Below are 14,044 nucleotides of genomic sequence, written 5' to 3'. Positions count from 1 at the left end.
TACTTTGTTAATGATCAATTAATAATTTCTAAATGAAGTATAGCATTATTTACAAACCAGTTGTTTAAGAGTTGTCAGTCATTCATAAGATCACTTAGAAAGTGTAAGTAAATGTAGTAAATACAGGTAGTTATAAAGCATTTAGTAGTGGTTAGTTAACTATTTTTGTGACCTAATCTAAAGTGAGGACTATTCATGCTTTGTAAAGCATTTATAAAGGTGATTTAAAGACTCGTCAATCTTCTAAACAGTAAAATGTAACAAATACAACGCAGTGATACAGAACATAGAAATATTTAACAGCCTTTAAAAATGCTTTACAAGGCATGAATAGTCCTCACTTTAGATGAGCTCACGAACATAGTTAACTGACTACTACTAAATGCTTTATAACTACCCAAATTAACCCTTAATTACAGCATTAATACATGTTAATAAAGAATTTATTAACACATTAAGTAACCATCACTATATGTCTGAATGTACATTTAAATAGTTTATTAATCATTTACTTACTCGCTCTAAGTAATCGTATGAACCACTGAAAACTCTTAAATAACTGGTTAATAAAAAATGCAACTCTTCATTTAGAAATGATAAATTGATCATTAATAAAGGATGAAAATACAATTATTAAACAAATTATAGATATGCTTTTAAATCAAGAAGAAAGCATTTATAGCTGTATTTATGAACTGCTTATTAATGTCTATTAATGCTTTATGAATGATCAATTAATGGATTACTCATGCTTAACTAATGATTATTAGCGTGTAGTTATTATAAAGTGTTACCCTATTCGGTTGTACGTTGTAAGAAATTATAGTCTGCTCCGACCAAACTTCCACTCCAATATATATATATATATATATATATATATATATATATATATATTGAAATGTTCCTTCACTTAAAAGAGCTTATTTATCATTGAATCGATTCCTTCCATTCTCAGTAATAATGTAAATACTAACACAGAGTCATGGTTATCATCTACAGAGTGGGAGCGACATGGGTATTCGAGAACCATCTTGATTAGGGGGGGGGGGGGGGCTTCAAATGTTATCACCTTAAACATTTAGCCATTCTTATTTGAAAGAATATCAAAGATGTGGGCACAGAGGGACCACTTTTATTGTTATCCTCAATATACATTTAAGACAGAGCTTCAGCTCCATGCTAAGAGAGAAGACGAATTTGTTATTCTTAACATTAAGACAGCTGTTACAACAGAAGCAACTTCATTTACATTAAGAGGACAGTAACAGGATAAAAGGTTTAAGATTTGAATGTTCTGGGTTCATTCTGACGCCGGTAAACCTCGTGTGGCTTGCCACTGCTATGCTGTAATAAACTTCATTTTTGAGATATTCGAACGTCCTGTTCATTTTTTTCTTACAACGTTGATTCTCCATTTCGATGATTTAGCTAAATGTCATCTATCAGCTGACATATATTGAACGGAACTTGAAAATTGTGTACATTTTTCAAACAGCTCTCCTTCTCTCTTGATCCTGAGTTGGAACAAAGGATCAAGAAGGAGGGAACTCAGCTGATTGATTTAACCCCTGTCAACACAGGCTTAGAGGCAATTGCTTGCCCATCGCCACTCAGTTCCCCCATAATTCTGTCCTGGTCTGTGCTGACACCGCTCTATACACTACTGTCCTACGCTATATCGTAACGCTTATTCCCTGGCCTTCTTATTCTACAAAAGGTTTAATGTGATACAAGACTAAATGAGCAGATGCGGAATCTTCAGGCGGGACCAAGAGCAAGCAGAGCCAGAACCCTAACCTGAGAACTTGGCCAATTTAATTGACCCCAACACCACCGAAAACTAGGGTAGCCAGAAAAACGAAAAAAGTACAATCATCATAATTATCAACCAGTCTCACCATAGGCCTACAATATCCCTGTCCCAAAATCAAATTCTTGCACCAGAGCAGTGTTGTGTTTGAATGTATGCCTGTCTCGCTCTCTGTGTCTGTTTCTAACACTCACAGATGTCCTCTCTTGGAACATCACTGATGACCGGTTGCAGTCTCTTTTTTTTTCTGTAGCCACTCTGAAGTCCAAAGTCTTTTGCATTTTACAACAGATGAAACTCCAGTTGTCTCTGATGATTGTCGTTTAAACCTTTCTGGATCTGCCATCAAATTCATGTTTAATTATATCAAGTGCTGTAAGAAAAGGCCATAAATCTCCACCTCCAACATCCTAACTCGCAATATAGCCTACTAGCCGGGACACATCTTTATGATGCAAAGACATGCTCGAATTTCCAGTGGAAGCTTTGAAGCTTTATGTAAACAAACGTTGACAAAGGTTGAAATGCTAGTATATTGATTCTCTCAGGTTGCAGTCAAAGAAATTGTGTCTAGAATTCTGGGATACATTTCCCTGTCCCTGTATGAATGAATGTGTGTGTTTTTCATTAGATTAATTTTCTGTGTATTAGAGTTCAATAAAGTATCGTTTGTTTTTACACATGTACAAGTGTCTTGTGATTGTGCTTACAAGTTACTGCCTTATACTGTCGATTTTGTTACCTTGCTCATTATTAGTGAACATAATTTTATGATATTATTACTGTAGGCCATGGGATAATATTCCAGAATTTATAAAACACTCTGTAACAGAGGCAGTGGTGTGCCAACTGTCATCAAGAGGCCCCAAAGATGTTCAAACAGTAGCAGCACCACTGCTCTGAATGTACCGGCTGATGGAGGCGTAAAAATGAAGCAACGCGAAGATGAAGTAAAAAAAAAAAAAAAAAAAAAATCAGTATTTAATCCAATAGAGTGCATATTTACAGTGGGCAAACACCAGGGTAACTCGACACCAGGGCAAGATCAATTATGTTATGTTATTTTTAGGCAGCTACCAGATGAAGCATTGAAAAACATATTAAACCTGTTTAATAAGATATGGAGAGAAGGTGTAATACCTGTTAGCTGGAAAAGTGCTCTCATATTACCCTTTGGTAAACCGGGTAAAGACCTAGGGAATGCAGGAAATTATAGACCAATTGCACTAACTTCTCATTTATGTAAATGGATAGAAAAGATAATTGTTCGTAGACCAGCAGATTATTTAGAGCAAAGAGAATTGTTAAGTCCATGTCAAAGTGGATTTCGTTAAGGAAGATCTACGACAGATGCATTAGTGAAAGTTAGCAATGAAGGAGAAAAAGCAATTAGTATGAAAGAGGTCATGATGAATATAATATTTTTTGATATAGTGAAAGCATCTGATTCTATGTGGAGAGAAGGTTTAATGATTAAAATGCAGAGATCGGGTAGGTGGAAGACTTTACAACTGGGTTTTAGATGTTTTAACTAATCGTACATTTTGTGTAAAAGTTGGAGATGATATTTCAGAAGATTTTAATATTATAAATGGTATTCCTCAAGGCAGTGTTATTAGCCCGATTCTGTTTAATATTATATATATATATATATATATATATATATATATATATAGAAGAAGTGACCAGGTTTAATCTGTTTGGTGTTGTATAATGTTCCAGTACGAAAGTATGACAATTTATTTGTGGTTTATTTGACAATTAATTTATTGGTGGTTAATTGCAAACAATAAACTTTTAACATGGTGACAGGTCTTTTTAGTGTTCTTTATGCAATACATAAATCAATATAGAGAAATTAATGAACAAATACATAAGAAAAAGGACATGGTGAGGACAGGAACAGCACTTAAACAATTAATAATGTGTTAAGGTAGCATAAAATGTATGTATATATAGTGTGTTCTCAGTCCAATTCACAAAATAAGAGTCAGTCACAGTGGTTCACTGTCTGTGACACACTCTAATCTCAACTCATCGTTGGATAAATAGTTAATAAAGTGTTAAATAATAATTCAGAATCATTTACATTTTAAATCGTGTCTTATTAACTGTAATTCAATCACCTTTGACTTATATTGATCCAAGTTTACTTGCAGCGGCTACTGTAATCAACAGAAAGCTATTTTTACACAGATTCAGAATCCACTTTTTGCAGGGACACAGTTGAATCCACAACAGTATGACTCATATTATGGACAGAGAAAAAGACTGTGTGGCTTTTTTATTACTACTAAATGCTTAGATGACAATTTTCATGCTCAAAATAGTTAAGCTCGATTTCAAATAAAATGTGTCAGCATGTTTACAATTGCTGAGAGGTGCACCCAGTCAGCATACTACAGTTAATTAAGATCTGGGACACTGTGTGTGTGCTGTTGACTCTGTTTTGATTATGTCACATGTTAGCTCCATGCTTACAAGCTTTATACATTTTTTTTTACACAGTAAAGAAATAAGAATTTGTCAACATTAATTCCATTCTCCATTCCAAATTATAGTGACGAACATGCATCATGATTCAGATCACTGAATGATTCTTCTTAAAATTAAAAAAAATAAAGACCAGAGCCTTTTTACTTTATTAAAGTGATGGGTGGTTGATTGCGCTTTCACTTTTTTATGTTAAATAGTGTGTAATGTTGCTGTTGGTGCATGAATAGTATCTGCAAAGTTGCAGCGCTGAAAGTTCAATGTAAGCAGAGATATTGTCTTTTAAAAATCAAGAAGTTTAATGCATACAAAAACGACTCGATTGGGACTACAACGGGTTATATACGTAACTGCCCATACATTTGCATCAACCCTCCCTCCGGAATATGCAAAAAAGGGCATGGCCATATATCTCATCGAAAGTGGGTTATTTTCAGTCAGCTGTTAGGTCTTCTGTGTTCGGGCTTCCCACGGGCGTTATAGTTCGTCAACAATGGATACAATTTATTTTTGATTATGTTCCTGAAAATTACAATCGTAATTTAGCTCTCTACGATTTGTGTGCATTTTACGTAAGACAGCTTCCAGAATCTCCACCAATGCAATGCCGGATTCAACAAGAAACTGTTATTAAAACATGAAGCAGTTCCAACTTTAAAATCAGAGGCAGTGTTACGAAGCTGGAGACGAGATGAGATCCATGTGCAGCTTTATTTAGAATCATCAAACAGGCAGGGGTCAGGAAACAGCAAAACAGGGATATCAGAGAGTGAGCGCAGAGAGTCGTCAGGTAACAGGCAGAAGATCAGGGCAGGCAGCAAACAGGCAGAAGTCAGGAAACAAACCAGGATCAAAACCAGAGAAACCAGAAACAGGATAAACGCTCAGAAATTACAGGCCGTGGCAATGTAATACTTCGCACTGGGTGAGTGTAAGAGTGTGGCTTAAATAGAGAGTCTGATGAGGTGCAGGTGTGTGTGTAATCAGTCACCGGGATGAGGCATTATGGGAAATGGAGTTCTGGAGAAGTGATCAGTTCTGATGTGGAGTGCCCTCTGGTGATTCTCTGGGGCACTCCAACTGGTAATCGTGACATAGCCCCACCCCAAAGAGCGGCTTCCAGACGCTCAAAACAAACAAAACTGTCCAGGTGGGCGGTGGAGCGAAGGCGGATCTGGGGGTGGGATGGAGGGCCAGGTCCGTGGAGCAGAAGAAGAGCAGGTGACCAGAGCGTATCAGGCTGAGCAGGCGACCAGAGCGGAGCAGGCTGTGCAGGTGACCAGAGCGGAGCAGGCTGTGCAGGCGACCAGAGCGGAGCAGGCTGTGCAGGTGACCAGAGCGGAGCAGGCTGTGCAGGCGAAGGCCAGGGCGGAGCTGTCGGACCCTCGGGTGTCCAAGGCGAAGCAAACTGTGGGCATGGCCAGAGCAGAGCAGGCTGTGGACGTGGCCAGGGCGGAACTGTGGGACCCTCGGGTGTCCACGGCGGTGAAGACCCCTCGGGCGTCCACAGCGGTGAGGACCCCTCGGGCGGCCACGGCGGTGAGGACCCCTCGGGCGGCCACGGCGGTGAGGACCCCTCGGGCGGCCACGGCGGTGATGCCCTCTCAGGACCAGACACCGGCTCGGGACCAGACACCAGCTCAGGAACAGACACTAGAACAGAAATGGTCACAAACACAGAAACAAAGACAGAAACAAACACTGGCTCAGGAACAGACACTGGGTCGGCCATCTTGTCCGGAGACACTGGGTCGGCCATCTTGTCCGGAGACACTGGGTCGGCCATCTTGTCCGGAGACACTGGGTCGGCCATCTTGTCCGGAGACACTGGGTCGGCCATCTTGTCCGGAGACACTGGGTCGGCCATCTTGTCCGGAGACACTGGGTCGGCCATCTTGTCCGGAGACACTGGCTTGGAGGCGGCCATCTTGTCCGGAGACACTGGCTTGGAGGCGGCCATCTTGTCCGGAGACACTGGCTTGGAGGTGGCCATCTTGTCCGGAGACACTGGCTTGGAGGTGGCCATCTTGTCCGGAGACACTGGCTTGGAGGTGGCCATCTTGTCCGGAGACACTGGCTTGGAGGCGGCCATCTTGTCCGGAGACACTGGCTTGGAGGTGGCCATCTTGTCCGGAGACACTGGCATGGAGGCGGCCATCTTGTCCGTAGACACTGGCTTGGAGGTGGCCATCTTGTCTGTAGACACTGGCTCGGAGGCGGCCATCTTGTGCGTAGACACTGGCTCGGAGGCGGTCATCTTGTCCGTAGACACTGGTTTGGAGACGTGAAGCGTCTCTGGCTCGGCAGAAGTGACGTGAACAGGCTCAGACTCGGCAGGGCTGACATGGAACTCAGGCTGGGCTGTCTCGGCGGGACGGGACTCTGGCTGGGCTGTCTCGGCGGGACGAGACTCTGGCTGGGCTGTCTCGGTGGGACGAGACTCTGGCTGGGCTGTCTCGGCGGGACGAGACTCTGGCTGGGCGGAAGTGACGTGAAGCGTCTCTGGCTCGGCAGAAGTGACTTGAAGCGTCTCTGGCTCGGCAGAAGTGACGTGAAGCGTCTCTGGCTCGGCAGAAGTGACTTGAAGCGTCTCTGGCTCGGCAGAAGTGACGTGAAGCGTCTCTGGCTCGGCAGAAGTGAAGTGACGCGTCTCTGGCTCGGCAGAAGTGACGTGAAGCGTCTCTGGCTCGGCAGAAGTGACGTGAAGCGTCTCTGGCTCGGCAGAAGTGACGTGAAGCGTCTCTGGCTCGGCAGAAGTGACGTGAAACGTCTCTGGCTTGGCAGAAGTGAAGTGACGCGTCTCTGGCTCGGCAGAAGTGAAGTGAAGCGTCTCTGGCTCGGCAGAAGTGACGTGAAGCGTCTCTGGCTCGGCAGAAGTGACGTGAAGCGTCTCTGGCTCGGCAGAAGTGACGTGAAGCGTCTCTGGCTCGGCAGAAGTGACGTGAAGCGTCTCTGGCTCGGCAGAAGTGACTTGAAGCGTCTCTGGCTCGGCAGAAGTGACGTGAAGCGTCTCTGGCTCGGCAGAAGTGACTTGAAGCGTCTCTGGCTCGGCAGAAGTGACGTGAAGCGTCTCTGGCTCGGCAGAAGTGAAGTGACGCGTCTCTGGCTCGGCAGAAGTGACGTGAAGCGTCTCTGGCTCGGCAGAAGTGACGTGAAGCGTCTCTGGCTCGGCAGAAGTGACGTGAAACGTCTCTGGCTCGGCAGAAGTGAAGTGACGCGTCTCTGGCTCGGCAGAAGTGAAGTGAAGCGTCTCTGGCTCGGCAGAAGTGACGTGAAGCGTCTCTGGCTCGGCAGAAGTGACGTGAAGCGTCTCTGGCTCGGCAGAAGTGACGTGAAGCGTCTCTGGCTCGGCAGAAGTGACGTGAAGCGTCTCTGGCTGGATGGTCTCAGGCTGGACGGTCTCTGGGAACGCCCCTTCGGCCTTATCCTCAAAGCCCACAGTAAATGATGAGCCGCTAATTCTCAGGGCGAATCCAATATACTGACATAAAGTCCATTGAGGGGTATTATCAGGCATGAGATAATTTATTATGTCCTTAAGTCCATATCGGAAAGCATCTTTTAAGACTGAATCATCCAAGTCCACCCCATGGCATAACTCACAAAATTCCTCAACATATTCCTCTATAGAACGATTACCTTGGCTGAGGCGGAAGAGACTAATAAGTGGGTCCATGGTGGATCTCGGTTCTCTCTCGGCTGCTGGATCTGAAGAGGCGAAGTATTCTGTTACGAAGCTGGAGACGAGATGAGATCCATGTGCAGCTTTATTTAGAATCATCAAACAGGCAGGGGTCAGGAAACAGCAAAACAGGGATATCAGAGAGTGAGCGCAGAGAGTCGTCAGGTAACAGGCAGAAGATCAGGGCAGGCAGCAAACAGGCAGAAGTCAGGAAACAAACCAGGATCAAAACCAGAGAAACCAGAAACAGGATAAACGCTCAGAAATTACAGGCCGTGGCAATGTAATACTTCGCACTGGGTGAGTGTAAGAGTGTGGCTTAAATAGAGAGTCTGATGAGGTGCAGGTGTGTGTGTAATCAGTCACCGGGATGAGGCATTATGGGAAATGGAGTTCTGGAGAAGTGATCAGTTCTGATGTGGAGTGCCCTCTGGTGATTCTCTGGGGCACTCCAACTGGTAATCGTGACAGGCAGCAGTTGTAAGTTACTTACAGGCCACAACCTTTAAGTAAGACTTAAACAATTCAAATGTATTTCAGATGTAATGTTTTAGTTTTATCAAATGCCAGCGCTGGCTTTATAGCCACTTAGTTATGCTATTTCGTGTCTATATGACACATGAGTACAAACATTTTGGACCTGAATTTGTATATGTACTAATTTTATAAATGTATTTTTCATGTATAATTTATGACTTAATTTTTCGATTTGATCAAGAAACCAATGCCAATGCTGTTGGTGTATATTAGCCAGCTAGTTTCAATGCTATTTTGTGTAAGACAAATGTTAAAAAAAAAAAAAAATTATAGGCTATGTAATCACAGCAAACTTCAGGTGCAAATACATTGCAAATCACTGGCAAGATGGCTTCGGAAATGGTTAAACATTTAAATTTAGTGCCAGATGACACCACTGGCACTTTATTTACCCTTATAATAATACTATAGACCTTATGTAGCCCCGCCCTTTTTCAGCGCTGCGCTCGTTGTCTTTTGACTTCCGGTCTGTATTTTGACAGCGATCTTGCATAGGTATGAATGAACTGCTTGTAAATAAAATTCCTGGTCGACATTTGTTAAGACATCTGCTTTACAATGCTTATGATAAACATTACAATGCTCATGATAACTTTTGTTAACTCTACAATAAGTAGATCCACTTCACAAGCTAAGTAAAATCCTCGACAGCGATGCCATAGAAATATACAGAGCCACCACAAAAACGGAAGTTCAAAGACAATATTCTAAAGATGACGGCGCCCACGTTTCTCTGGTGCATAAGGTTTATGGTCATTTAAATTAAGAAATTGTTTAATAAATTACCTTTCCGAATCAGAAAATACATACATTTTAAGGGAGGAATGTTATAATCATCATGTTTCCTCAAAATTAAGAGCAGCTGCGCTGATTGTCAGTCGTTGTCATGGAGAAATCTTGTAAAAACTCTGTAACGGCAGAGCCATCGCCGACGACTGATGACGTATCGGGTTCATGAAGGGTTGTTCCATTTTCTAGGGGAATATTTCAATCCCTTGGCCCTTGTAACTCTGTTTTAAGGGCCAAGGGGTACACTTGAAAACAAGGATAAGGGCAAAGGGGTGAATTGGTATTGAGAGCTAATTTTGCAATCAATCATTCGTAGCCTAGAACCAAAAATACTAGTAGCAGCATCTAACATTAAACTAACAAGCGTATCACAACCCACCCACAACCAAGAAAGGCTTTACAATATCATATGTAAAGGCCATTGCACACTGAGTCCGAAATTCGCATCCGAAATTTTCGCACGTTAAAAAAAAAATTCGACCTCCCGCTATGTCAATCACGCTTGCACACCGCCTCCGAAACTTTCGTCCGTCATAAAAAAATTCGGATCGGGTTCGATTTTCTGCGTTTTTCGCATCTACAGCCAGCATTTTGAGAGTTTTTTTTTTTGACAATTCAGGGCCGGGGGAGCTCGTCCTATGGAGCTCGTTCCGCACATCATATGCGCAGTGCTTTCAGTTTCAGTTTTCAATTCGATCAAGTGTTTATGTTCTCTTCTCTCGATTGGATTATGAAAGGAAAAACCTCCCCTTTCAATCAGATTGAAATTTCGGATCGATTAAGGTGTAATTGAGCAGCCAGTTCAATAACTAATGTATTATTTTGGTACAATATATAACCTGTAGCCTATACAGCTGTTCTGTCTGCCCAGCGCTTCCACCGGGCCGCGCGCGCTTATGTGTGTGTGTGTGTGTGTGTGTGTGTGTGTGTGTGTGCGTGTGTATGTGTGTGTGTGTCCATACCTTAGATATAGGCTACTGACAGTCTCTGTTCAGGATCGATTGGTTCACGGAAATTGGTGGTCTTGTTTTTAAAATGTGGCTCCAGAATCGCAAGCAAAGCATCAAACTACCACTGACATTCTGAGGTAAATTTTGAATCGCTCGGGATAAATTCGCAACTCCTTTACTGAGAGGTGCTTCCTCTCAGCGCAATTTCAGGATTGGATGGACGTAATATTTTCTCTTTCTTCTCTTTTCAATAAGAGAGAGGACAACAAAATCATCCTCACTGCCTGACGAATCCATTCGGTATTTTTGCGTTTTTTTCCCGCAAAAGTTTAATAAATACGCATCGGACTCAGTGTGCAAGGTTTCTGTGCGTGACGAATTTTTTGGCTGACGAACATGAAAAAACGCATACGAAAATTTCGTACTCAGTGTGCAATGGCCTTAACTGTCCAGTATACATTTATACATTCATGCATTTGGCAGATGCATTTATCCAAAGCCACAACCTGTAGCTGACTCCATGCTCTGCCAGTTGTTTTTGAACCCTTTCCATTTAAAACATATTGCTAATGCGTTATAATGCTTTTCACGAAAAACACTCACATCATAGCCACTGTTACGGATCCCCTTTCTGGGTCTCTCTCTCATGACCAGAAGATCCATCTCTGTTCCTCCAGGACTGGGACTGTTTAGAGACTGTCTGCTGCGATGTGTGGGGTGATTCACCTGAGAGGGCCTGAAACCATCACAGACAGACACACACACACACACATTCATGCAGTTTAGTACAATAGCATCAAATTGTACAAATACATCTGGACATGTACACAAATATATATATATATATATATTTATATATATATATATACATATAAATAGTAATGTCTAGGGAACCCACATATGTATGTGTGTATGTATGAGTTTGTCATCCATTGAAATAGATATGTACGTAAGGCAGTCATCAACCAGGGGTTTGCGGCCCCTATGGAGATTGCAGCGGTAATGTGGTAGTGTGACTGCCAATTTATGTTTAATCACAAATCTTCTTTTTTTGTCCAAATCTGTGTTAGTGAGCACGTCTCCTTTGCTGAGATAATCCATCCACCTCACATGTGTGGCATACATTCAGTGTAGGATTAACAGCCAATACCTGTGTTTTCAGTTGAAGCAATGGGTTATGGGTTATTATCACCTTCTAGATGCCTATTTAACAAGTAGACTAATGAATGGCGATGCAGAAGTGAACTATCTGGAGGATTAGGCAGATGTTCATGAGAACCAATTGGTGTGCCCCACATATGACCACAAACAACCCTTTCTACAATGTATGGCCCATCTTCAGTTCACTGAATGAGTGCACACACATCTCCCTGAAACTGGTCTGGGACAGGGCCCAAGTGTAGTCATGGTCTACCCCATAGCGGTTTAGCCGAACAAGCAGACGTTCCTCCAGGGTGTAACTTTGTACATGACAACCTTTTCACCTCACTAACCCTCCTTCATGAAATGACAAAACGAGATATTGGATGTCTTGGAATGTGTTGTGTAAATGGGTCTAATTGAAGAATTTGAATGAATTCTGACTATGGTGTTCCCCACCGTAGTATGGTGTAATACAGTATAAAACATAATATTTCACTAACTTAACCAACATAAAAATCAAAGAGGGCATAACGTTTGAGTTTTAGGGAGATCTAAGGAGTAAAATGCATGTGCTCAAATTGCAAGAAAAAAAAATTGGCATTAAACGGGTTAAGTACACATTCAATACAATTAATAGAGATATAATTTGTATAGATCAACAAATCTGAGACACAGTGGCATAACTATTAAAGTACACAAACAACCATATCTTGTTTAAAAACAAAGCTCCCATTCAAGCAAAATCACTCACCTCCTGCGATACTTCACAAATGTGGAGCCTCTGTCGTCCTCCTGTTCCAGAGCTCTGCTGTGAGGGTGTGGAGGCCTGTCGTGGCTGTACCTGTGTTGCTGACTCAGGTCTTTAGTGCTGCCTTTCCCCTCAGCTGAAGGAAAGTCATAATATCCCTTCTTCTTAGCCTTCAGTCTTAGCTTATTCCTGTAGTGCTCAATGTCTGACTTCTGTTTCAGAGCCAAATTCACCTGTATACACATAGATAGAAAGAGAGAAGTTGGAATGGCTAATCATCCACTCAAAAAAACACCCACTAAAAATGTGTCCCAAATTGATTTCCCATAGGTAAAGTGATATTCTAAAATAAATCTGTGTCAGATTTCTTTTAAACCCAAATTTGATAAATTGAGCAAGCGAGAGTGTCCATTGAGATATACTAGGAATACATTTTTTGTTGACTAGCCTATGCCTATATATTAAATAAAGTCTTTGTATAGTTACTGTCTTGCAGAGGTTTGTTTCATGCCAGTAAAGTTGTGTAACAGTGGAGCCAATTAGCCATTTTTTCTGTGTGTAAAATGCATCAGAAGGTCAGTCAACAGGCTGTGGTCTGTCAGTGTTTGCTGTCTGAGAATGTCTCTAATCAAATCAAGTCTTACCTCTCCATTTAATATGGCAGAGTCCTGACTGCGGTCGGAGGATGCGGGGTGCGAATAGGTGGGTGGAGCTGCCATTGGTTTTATGGAAATGAGCTGAAGTGATCCTGAAGAACTATCATACTGATCTGCCAAAAATAAAACACTTTAGTTCCCTTTTGTCCTGGGAACTCCAACGTGTGGTCGGGGAGTTCCCTGACAAATTGGGATCATGCTAGGGAGCCTAATTGCCTTGGAGAGAATTAAAAACGAGCCAATAAAAACTGGCATGCAATCTTTGCATTCCGCGAGCCGCCTACTAGCGTGGATATAAAAGCGGAAGTAAACATTGCATTGACGCTTGTTTCTTCTGAGCCTCACAGTCAATTGCTGTTGCCGAAGTTGGAGAGAGAAAAGATTTCTTACAAGACTTGAGAAGAGAAGAAGGTCATCTTGGGTGCTGGTGTGACGGCACGGCAGTGATCATCGTTTCTCCCGGCAAAATATGGTTGAGTACAGCACACGGGCTTGCAGTTTCCGTATGTGTCTGTCGCGGTGATCCCTCTGTGCTTCGGCACGCAAGAGACAGCGCGCTCTCTTCCTCACAAAAGAGCTTCGTGGGTGTTTTCCGTCCTTTTCAGGATGTCGTCTCACGCGTGCGTTTCTGGATGTGGTCGACTTCTTCCTCAGGTAGATGGCCACAAACACTGCCTCTTGTGTTTGGGCTTACTCGTAGTCAACCTCACTCCTCCTTCCTCACCACCCTTGATGGCGGAGTGGCGCTCGGGTACCAGGGAATCCCCCCAGCAATCCAACCCTGGAGGGCGGAAGTCTGGTTGTAGGTTGAAGGCCCAGCCCGCTCAGACGCCCTGGCCCCTTCCCTTAAGAGGAAGGGAGGGAAGCACTCCTGACATGGGCGACCCGAAGGAGGTCCAGGATTCTGCTCTACAGGGGGTGCACACCTCCTTCCCCCGGGGGAGGGCCGGGCGGAAAAATATTTTGGCTGTTCCGCCATTGACCACTGGTCAGCGGTACACAAAAAATCTACAGTAGAGCGTTTTCCTCTTTCTTCAGGTCATCTTCGGTCGAGACTGATGGGCACACAGTCTCCTCCACCCAAGAGGGTCCGAACGGCAGTGGATGCTGTCTCCGAGCAGCATTGCTCTCGTTCCCCTCCTCCCAGTCTGTGGATAGCAGCGACGCTTCCTCAGTTGCGTCGCTCCTGTCGGCGGCTGGGCCCAGAGGGGCAGAGACCAGCTCACGAGGAGGCAG

General features: G+C 43.2%; 1 protein-coding gene across 1 annotated transcript in view; it reads right to left on the bottom strand.

The window, feature by feature from the left end:
* Positions 1 to 14,044, bottom strand: part of kiaa1549lb (KIAA1549-like b) — a 149,578-nt gene that overhangs the window by 21,340 nt on the left and 114,194 nt on the right. Inside the window, exons 15-17 of the mRNA XM_039681654.2 lie at positions 12,797 to 12,921; positions 12,156 to 12,385; positions 10,865 to 10,997 (exon numbers count right to left, since the gene is read on the bottom strand). Coding sequence (XP_039537588.2) covers positions 10,865 to 10,997; positions 12,156 to 12,385; positions 12,797 to 12,921 — 488 coding nt within the window. The remainder of the gene's footprint in view (positions 1 to 10,864; positions 10,998 to 12,155; positions 12,386 to 12,796; positions 12,922 to 14,044) is intronic.

This window comes from Pimephales promelas, chromosome 10, assembly GCF_988280905.1.
Source record: "Pimephales promelas chromosome 10, fPimPro1.hap1.1, whole genome shotgun sequence".
NCBI classification, from domain to species: Eukaryota; Metazoa; Chordata; class Actinopteri; order Cypriniformes; family Leuciscidae; genus Pimephales; species Pimephales promelas.
This window is presented reverse-complemented; position numbering and strand designations above follow the sequence as displayed.